At 38.0% G+C, this 9935-nt stretch overlaps 1 protein-coding gene across 1 annotated transcript; it reads left to right on the top strand.

The window, feature by feature from the left end:
• The first annotated feature begins 787 nt into the window (after nucleotides 1-787).
• On the top strand, nucleotides 788-9612 carry HRG (histidine-rich glycoprotein). Its single transcript, XM_010000090.1, has 7 exons — nucleotides 788-985; nucleotides 3168-3174; nucleotides 4391-4491; nucleotides 5316-5400; nucleotides 5931-6091; nucleotides 7729-7845; nucleotides 8671-9612. Exons 1-7 carry the CDS (start codon nucleotides 788-790, stop codon nucleotides 9610-9612), a joined length of 1611 nt encoding a protein of 536 aa, XP_009998392.1.
• Nucleotides 9613-9935: the final 323 nt, after the last annotated feature.

The raw sequence follows: 9935 nt of genomic DNA, 5'->3' as shown, positions 1-9935 counted from the left end.
CTACACAGCCAAAGAGTACACAGAAGTTCTCAGATTGAGAATGCAAAGGCAGCTTTGCATCACCTCATGGCATGCCTAGATGACACTGGCATTAAGGCAGTCAGTCCCCTTCTGTGTACCAGTCTGGAATGATGTAAAGCTGATAGAAGCCTGCTCTAAATTTCCTCAAACTGGAAGAGTAGCAGGTACTCACATAGAAGCTACGGATCACCAGCTTGCAAGTGCACCTCAAGCTACATCCCTTTTCCAAGTCTGAGTGACTTCCTTGTTTCCCTTGCACTAGTTCTCTGCTAGGAAAGGATCTGTAAAATCAGTGATACGGATGTAGCCATCATTTGGCCACAAATATTTCAGCATACTTTTAGTTCAACTGTTTTTACAGTAAATAGAAAACCAAGATTGCATAATACCTGCATATATAAACTAGACCTTCTTAATGCAAGGCTCAGCAGCACGCTGTTAGAAGCTAAGTATTTTTCATAGTAAAATGCTATTGCAAAATGTCTGCTTAAAGAATCACAAACATGGTCCCTTTGAAGGGCAGTCCAGAGAGTATTATAAGGCCTGCTTTTCTCAAAATCTGCTCAATCACTATATAATCATTTACTTGCTGTTTGCAAATGTTAATCTAGGGTCAAGGTAATGGCCATGTGACACAACACTTAAATTTATATAAAACCATGTCCTATTAGCATTTATGTATAACTTTGGTGGGCTACTCTGCTTTAAAAGCAGATTACTGGCTTTATCAGAGCATGGGCAGTACTCACCTAACACTGCGAACAAAATGCTGCTTCTAGCTTTAGCTTTTTTTCTAACACTACTGCAGTGCTCTGATGTCCAAAATAAAATAAGCACTACAAGTGCAGACTGTGATACTGTTGAAACAGATACAGGTGTGACCCTGGATTTGGTCAACAGACATAGCAGAGATGGCTTTGGTTTTGGTTTGTTCCGTGTTGCTGATGCACATAAACGACACATAGTAAGTATCAATTCAAAGGCTGACTTAAAACAAGACTGAGATTTTAAAATAAGGAGCCAGATCATTAAAAGCTTATGTTTATTGCTTTTAACACAGCTATGTTGATGTAATTCAATGAATCAGCTCTAATTTACACTATCTCTCTATTCATTTGTGCATGATTTATTGTACGTAAGCTTGGTGTTGAATGATGCTGAGCATGCTCTTTCTCTTGGCTGACAGGATGTCAGCATAAGGGATGCTCTGAACAGCTTTCTGCAACACTGGAATTTAAATTTGTCCTGTCTGTTGTCAGGTCTCAAACGTTACATTTAAAATTTATATTCAGGGGGTTTCTTTAATCTGCAAATGTCTAACATGAACTAGATCAATTTATCATGCAAGATCGGTATTTTGTTATTATCTTAATTTTGGAAATAGCTGGATAACTGAAAGGAAGATAAAAAGGCACAGAAAGCCAAAGAAGATGAAAACACCACTCTGCAAAAGAGGGGAAGGGCTGGATAAAGAATTCATATCAGTCATTTCCTATTTCCTTCCTATTTCTACTTCTGTTTCCTAGAGAATATACATAAGCCTTTTTCAAAGATTGCCTAAATGCCAAAGCAAATCAATAGCAGAAGAAGCAGTAGAATATAAAATTGCTTTAACTAGAAGATAAAAGAGACTAAGGACATGCAGATTCACTAGCACACCTGGCCACATTTTAGCTGAATGGTTATGCAACTAGAATCCAGGCACATGTGCACTGTTTAAGAAGTGTTTTACACATCTCAGTATGGCAACTGAAAAAACAGGCTAATTTTTGATAGAGCTGCTTAAGGATGCCTGTTTGGTCAAGAAAAGGTTTAGAAAGTGACCCAAAGCCCAGATTCCTACAGGACTTCAGTTATACTTCCAAAAAACCCAATGGATTATTTTGATTTTCAAAGTCAAGGATGTGGCAAATAATACTATTGGGTTTTATGCAATTGCCTGGTAGTTAAAGAGCTCATCTAGGAAACAATCAGTCTTTTTCAGCATTAAGAGATTTAAGCCCTCATGTCTCCTACCCTTGAAGACTGCTGCTGCCATGCAGCTGTGTGTGCCACCCCTGTGAAGTGGAGCCACTGGGTAGTAAGACATGCAAAATTCGTTGGATTAATCAGAAAAACTATCTTTGTTTCTAAAAAGAAAACTCTGTAACTTGGAATGGAGACCAGACTTGAGAATTCACACTTTCAGATGAATGCTGTAACCACTTGACTTCCATGCTCCTGTTTTGCTTTATACTCTTAGTGAGTTTTGCTGTCTTTGCAGTGCTGGGCCACAGTTTCAGCTGTCACACAGAGGCTATAAGAACTTACTGTTAAAGAACTGTCCCTGTGAACTCTCTGTATCTTCTCAGACCCAAAGCCACCAGGTGTGGTCTACTGCATACTGATCATGTACACTACTGTGGAAGAAGTTACATTGTATCGACTGCCAAGATGACATTAAAAAAAAAAACAAAAAACAAAAATTAATTATATATATATATATTTTTATATATATATACACATATATATATAAGATCAGAACCTTATTTTTATTGTCTCCATGCGATAGTGTGAAACAAGTCTATCACATCAACCCTCTTAGAAACTTAAGCAGAGAAATTCCTAGCAAAAAAATCTCTAATGGGTTTATTATGGGAGTCCTACAAGTGTAGGATACTCAAGCATTCATCCTTGAACAGTTCTGTCTTGTGCAGTACAGAACTCTGGTGCCCAAGATGCTATTAAAACAACCAAGAAGGCACCATAAATTTTTTATTTTTTTTTTCAAGAGTTATCCAGCAGATGAACAGAGGAATTTTTCCTGCTGCATATTTGGATGTATACACTCAATTTCCCCCAAAGCTCTGCTTTCAGCTTTACTGCATCCAAATGCATCCTGCTTTTTGCTTCTTTAGCATTTCACAAGCGAATGTATTTAGTTATTTCAGTTTTACAGGGCCCCCAGTGAATAACCCATTTTACAAGTACAATTACTTATCTTACCTTTCCATTCAGTGCTATTCCATATATACAGATCAGGAAAAAAAATTGTCTTTCTCCCTGTCTCCGTTCTCTGCCTGCATTTTACTAATATGTTGACTAGCAGCTAGAAATCACTGGGAGTTATACAAAAAAATAGAAATACTAGGTACACCTAAGCAGAGGACAATCGTGTCACTAAGTGGGCAGGAAGGGTGTCCAGAACAACTATATTCTTTTCCTGATTCTGCTATTGAATGACACATGTCTTTGCATAAACTCTCACCCTCTATTTTAGAAAGAGAGACAATGCTAAGACACACACTTACTGCAAAACCAGTGTTTAACACGACACTGCTGGACTCTCACTGATAAAAATATTACACTAGACTGCAGTAATGCTTTCCCAAGGTCTTGTCTATTCAGAATTACTCTGAAAAAAGAATGTTAATGGATGAAATTTTGTGAAACCTGAGGACACTTACCCACAGTGAAGGGCTTTGCATCATTTTATCTAAATGACAAAATAAAATGTCTGTGTTCATTCTGAATGTCCATACAATGGTTGCATGAAATTTAAATAATCCGTTTCAAATGTGAACTGAGATTCATTTTCCTGAAGAAAAATACAAAACTGTTTCTGTGGGCCACAGATAATTTTTAACACCACGTCGCATTACACTGGCAGTCAAATTCAAATTCTGATTCTCTATCCTGTTTTCTCAGGAGAAGGAGCAGGCTAGAAGAATTTCAGGTCAAAGGCTCCTGGCTTTTTAGTGATTATTACAGCTTTTTTTTGCATCACTCCCTGAAGAAGCTGAACAGGAAGCAAAGTTCTGAAAGAGCACCTGGTCACTGAGGTACTTTGAAATGGATATAGTCATATATTTGGCTGCCCAGAGAACTGACTTCCTAATAGACCAATGTGTTACATGTGAAAATAAGAAAGAAAGGCAACTTTTTAACAATGGCATTTTCCCCACTTGATGGATGCCAGGCTAAGAACAGACTCTTCTCACAGGTTTTCCACAAAAAGGATAAGAGGCGACAGTTTTAAGTTGCAGGAAGCAAAATTCTGACCAGATGTAAGGTCAAAAAATACTAATGGAGAAAGTGGTTAAATACTGGAATGGCCCTGAGAGGTTGTGGAACATCTGTCTTGGTGATATATAGAACTCAGCTGAATCTAACCTTGAAGTTAGCATTGACTTGGGCAAGTAGCTGCACAAGATGACCTCCAAAGGCCCATTCCAGCCTAAACCCTTTCTACACTTGTCAGCTCAGAAAACCCTTAATAGGAAACTGGGGAAGATATATTAAAGACTGAACAGATCTACTTCAAAAAAAAGGTTTATTTCAGACCAAACTTCTGGTATACAAACCCTTTCTACCTGCACTTCTCTTCCAGTGAAATTCATCACTCCTCTACTGGATGTGCTAGAAACTGAATGCTCTGTGTTATCCAGAAGACACTGGGAGTCTTGTGAATATAGGAACATCTATTCCATGGCAAGTAGTGGCTAAAGGTTTGGAAAGGATTGACTCCTCAAATAAGTACAGCTTTATTTAATCAGTTGTCCCAAAAGAGCTATACTCTGTATTGCACTGTTAGTAGCAGTACTGATCTTTTAAGAATAATTGGCTGACAAATAAAGGACACTAGAAATGGGGTTTTTTTTAAAGCCTTTTCCTAGTATATTAGCCAGAAATACCAGTGTTCTATTTTGTCATTTTTCCATCATATTGTTTGTGGTATGACTAGAATATTGGTAGTGACAGTACACATGATATGTAGCAATACTTGACCTTTATTGTGCAGGCCAGTGATGCAGCCTGGGATGAGAACTATGACTTTATTTAAATAGGAGAGTGGTGACACTGCCACCACACAGGACAAAGCAGGAAGGTCACAAGAAGATAAGACTTTTGCTCTTTTCATTAATATAGGGAAAAGGCATGGAAGAAAAGGTCCATTCACTTTTTGATAAAGATGTATGTAACCTTGAGTATCTCTAGTATCCTAACTTCCCCTGCTAGCTAGTATCATCTTAGTGTAAATAAATATTAGACTGTCTGAGAAGGCTGGTTTAGTTTTCCACTGTCTATTCAGTTGTGCAAACTGAGAATTAAAATAAAGGCTCTTGTAGAGCAAGATCTCATTTTATCTGAATGCGAATTTTGAGTAGTACCAGATAAAACATTCCACTAATGACCACATCTGCTGTTCTTAGAAGTACTGAACATGAAAAGGAGGCATAATTTCTATGATCACCTACATCAAATTAAATCCAGTGAAAATAACATCATAATCACATATTTACTTTTCCTCTCAGGACTCTGGGCAATGTAAGATTATCACAAATAGAAGCCAGCTGCCAAAGAAACCTCAGCTATATGGATTTAACTGTACATTAAGTCCAGGTAAAAAAACTCTGTTGTAAGCCAATGCATACCTGAAACCAGCCCTAATACAAAACTCCAAGTCTGTGCACTACTAGTGTATGGTAACTGTAACAGATTCATTCATCTGCTTGCAATACGTATTTTAGATAATTCAAATGGAATGTTAAGAATGAGTAATAGAATTAGGGTTACCCTATCCTTCTCTAGCAGACTTTATTAATGTCAGATGATATCACCATTCCAGTTCACTAAAATATGATAATTAATATCAGAAAAAAGTGAACTTGGAAAGAATGCCCAGGTAGGGTGCTAAGATTCTGAGATGGAGGTGAAAGGTTTATAAGAGCACTTATTTTCACAGGTTTATTGTGTTTTATTTTCCCATGTTACGGAACAAACCCTTATTTGTGGAGTGAGGGATAAGTATTTCACTTCCAAGGAAATGCTTGCATTTCAGTTTCTCATTATGAGTTCACATTAAAGGCACATGCACACTCCCAACAGTATTAATATCCCTTGCAATATTAGTAAATTCTCTGTTTTCGCTGTTCCTCCTGATTTATTGGAGTGCAAAGATTGTCCTGTGAAAGTTGAAGTCACTGAGTATTACAAAAATATTGCTGCAAAGGCTCTAGAGAAATTCAACAATGAGAGTAACCACATAAACTACTTCAATGTGAATAAAGTTGAAAAGATTTTAAAGATGGTAAGTGGTTACTTTGTCCTAGAATGTCTTTCAAACAATAAAATTTTGTGAGCAGCTCCAAAATCATGGGACCAGAACTAAAACTCTTCTAGGATCAGAACTATTGCTTTCTGATCTTTCAGAGTAAATAATCTGCTTGAAATTGATGGTCCTAGTTCTGCAAAGATTTGTTATCAACATCAATTTAGGCTTGAGAAAGCAAAAGCATTTCCCCTCTGCTAAAAACTATGGCAATGTGATGGCATCCAAAATATCAGAGCTTTCTTTGTGTGCATGTTTTTATTTTTAATGCCTGCTTACCTATCATATAAGAGTTTAGTTACTACTGACCACAGTTCTTCAAGATGTACAGTCATGTGTATTATCAGTCATGCAGTCTGTCAACTGTCAGAAATTTTTTTACTCTTAGAATATTTAACACATGGATACAACACAAAGTGGAATGTGCTCAGCATAATTTTGACACTGCCTCAGAGCAAAACAGCACTGAGTGCTCTGAAGGACAGGAGGTAAAGTTGAAGCACTACTGGCTCTGGTAAATAACTCCTCCATCTTTGAGCGATGTCAGCAAGATTTATCCTTTGGGTGATTTGAAGTATAACTCTTATATCAGTACAATTTCTTGTTGGTAGACTCTGGAGACCTTCACTTAGCACAGGATCATTCTGCCAACATACGTGCCAGTACAGGACTCCTCTGTAATAAAGTCCCACAGCCCCTACCATAATACACGTTGATCTTGGAAATTGCCTAAATTAGAGCATGGCAACACCACCTGCTTGCAGCTTTTAATACTGTTTAAAAACCTGACAATGTTCTACACTGCAGTTCTGTGTAGGATGTTTCTTTACTCCCATTTAGCAAGTGACTGTTTTCAGATTGCCTGGAGTAATGCAGTAATAGTCCCTAACTGCTTTGACTTCACACTTCTCTGTCTTCAGCTACAGTGACAATTTAGATTCTATCACCAGGTTTCAACAGACTGCATAACTACGAGTTACAGTAAAAATATATCATAAACTACATGCATCTACTTTTAACCAATTTAGTTAAACCAGTGAAACTTGTGTGCACACTCATCCTATGGACACGGTCAAGGCAATCTCGAAATAAACTATTACAGCTGGAAATTAATGAAACACCTCTTTATGGATTTTAATAGGATCACAAAGGCCTTTTCCCATGTTCTTGTAGAATAATGCTTTCTCTATTAATAATGCCACTGACAACAGAGGAAGTAACAATCTCACAGTAACTGGCAGAATTTCATCCCAAATTAACATCAACACTGTAACACTATACACATCCATCACTGGAAAGGGGCGGTTGCCATCTTGTAGATCTTGTAAAACAACAGGTTTTATAACACACATATACTAGACAAAGAAATAAAGCAACCATTCCTGAAACTTATAAGGGTGTGAGGCAAGTAAGGTATAAATTATGTTATCTACTTTTCTTACAGAAGATATATATATATATACACACACACGCATGAATGAACATTTGAACAGCATAGGAAATGAAAGCATGAGGGGGACAGGATTTTGACAACAATATGAACTAAGGTTGCTTTTTAAATTACAGGACTTTAAATACAGCTAGTTTATACTTCTTGTTTGACCTCTTGGTTTCAGACTGCCTCTCATGAAGGTCACATTTTAGAATTCTCTATAAAAGAAACCAACTGTTCCAAATCCACACAACAAGCAGATCAGGCATTGGAATGTGAATTTCTGGATGACTCTCACACTGTAAGTAAAGTCTTAAAATGAGAACTGACACAATGGGTGGCACCAGGAAGACCTTCCCACAATATTTCCAAATGCTTCTTGTAAGCATGTACCCAAACTCAAAATTAAAAATGGAGCATATCCAAGTCCAGATCCTAATTTCACAGCTGCTCCTTTTTATTCTATATGGAGTCAATTTGAACTCTCAAATTGTAAGTGGAGTCTGGCATGTTATCTAGGGCTTAGCTCTTCAGTTTGGATCTGGCTTTCACATTCAAACTGTGTCCATTCCCTAATAAATCATTCATACAATTTTCATAAAATCTTTTACACTAACATGAGTCATAGATCTTGAAAAATATACATGTTTTATGTAATCTCAGTGAGCCTAGGATTACTGGTTTTCCCCTCTGTTTCAGGGGAATGGAGAGTGGAATAATTCAGGCTTGTCTGCAGATTACTATTAAAGTACTCTCCTCACCCCACCTTCCCATAACAAAAATAGTCTACACCAAAGAAACAACTAGGCAAGACCATAATTTTAGAATAAATTATATTACAACAGCTGCTCCAGTAGGGGTTTTATTTTATTTTGATCCATTACAAACTTTGTTCAGTTGGTACAGCATTTCATTTTGATTTGGTGTACTATTTCCAGATGATTTTCAATGATTTGGCATTTTATCATCTAATCCTTCTCTTCTATCTTGAAAAAAACAGGGTCATTTTTTCCTTACAGATCACCAGAACTGTAAAGGCAAACATACTAACTCCCACCTCTCTCTTTCTCACTGCTTTTTGTGCCCCTCACTCAATGTTTCCTTCCCTGGTGTTTATTATAAAAAGCAACATGACTATGGGCAAAGATGCAGATATTCAGCTCTTGGAAAACCACACAGACATTTCCATCCCCATCATCGTTTTGGTCACAGACATTGTTACAGACATCACCACAAACATTGTCACAGACATGGACATCCATTCAGTCTTGAAGATGCTGAGCATAACGACAGTTTCAATGAAGAACATCATGACAACCATGAAGGACCTGCTCCTCCTTCTTCCCCCCCCCATGGTGGACCACATCACCACCTTCACCTTCCACATTATTGTCCTCCATCTCCCCATGACGGACCACATCCTCTTCCCCAGGAGGAATCACAACCACCCCCTTCTGCTCCTCCTCCCCATGATGTAACACATCACCCTACTCCATCCCAAGAACAATTATATAATCTCCCTTCTCTTCCTCCTCCCCATAATGAGCCACATAATGCTCCTCTTGGTCCCCATCATAGACCACACTGTCCCCTCCCTCCTCATGGACCACACCACCACCATTCTCTCCATCATGGACCACATTGTCCTTTTCCTCCTCATGAACTACATCACTACCACCCTCCTCCCCATCATGGACCACACCACCCATCTCATGGCTGTCATCACTATTACAGACACCACTGCAACAAGACAAGCATATCAGGAAAAGACTTTCCATTCCAAGTAACAGGAGCTGTCTATCGCAACCCAGTTCTCAATCAACAGGACCCTCTCACACCTCCCACTGCAAATTTTCCTGAGCTATTCCAAAGAAACTCGCACTCCTCCATCGATGGTGAAGGCGTTCTCTTCACTGGCTCAAATCTAAATGAGATGCTAGAAGCTCTGGGTTTTCCAGATCACTCTACACAATCAAAATCATGCCCAGGAAACCCCAAATTTCTTCTTCCAAAAATTTTGCCTATTTTGCCTCATTCAATTCTAACCAACAGAAAAATTCCCAAATAGTGAAAATTACCATCTAAAATCTTTCATTTTATTATAATTCAAAATTACAGTGTAATTTTCTGAGGAAATCTGATCACCTTCCACAAAAAATCATCCATGGCATTACACTCATGCTATCTAAGAGAGAATCTAAGAAAATAAAAATAAGTTTGTTTTTTTATTTGTTTGACAGTTGCCAAAGTTTTGTCCTTTTAGCTGCAATCCAGCAGTAATCCAGGAGGCATCCCCTAACATCAATTGACTAAGAGTGGTTTGATTACCACCATTACCTAGAAAAGGTCTGAGAATAGGCAATGACTTGCAGCATGGCCAGCACAGGTACT

The sequence above is a fragment of the Chaetura pelagica genome, unplaced genomic scaffold, assembly GCF_000747805.2.
Source record: "Chaetura pelagica isolate M959 unplaced genomic scaffold, ChaPel_1.0 scaffold20, whole genome shotgun sequence".
Lineage (NCBI taxonomy): Eukaryota > Metazoa > Chordata > Aves > Apodiformes > Apodidae > Chaetura > Chaetura pelagica.
The sequence above is the reverse complement of the archived record's forward strand: the minus strand, read 5'-3'. Positions and strand labels throughout refer to the sequence as shown.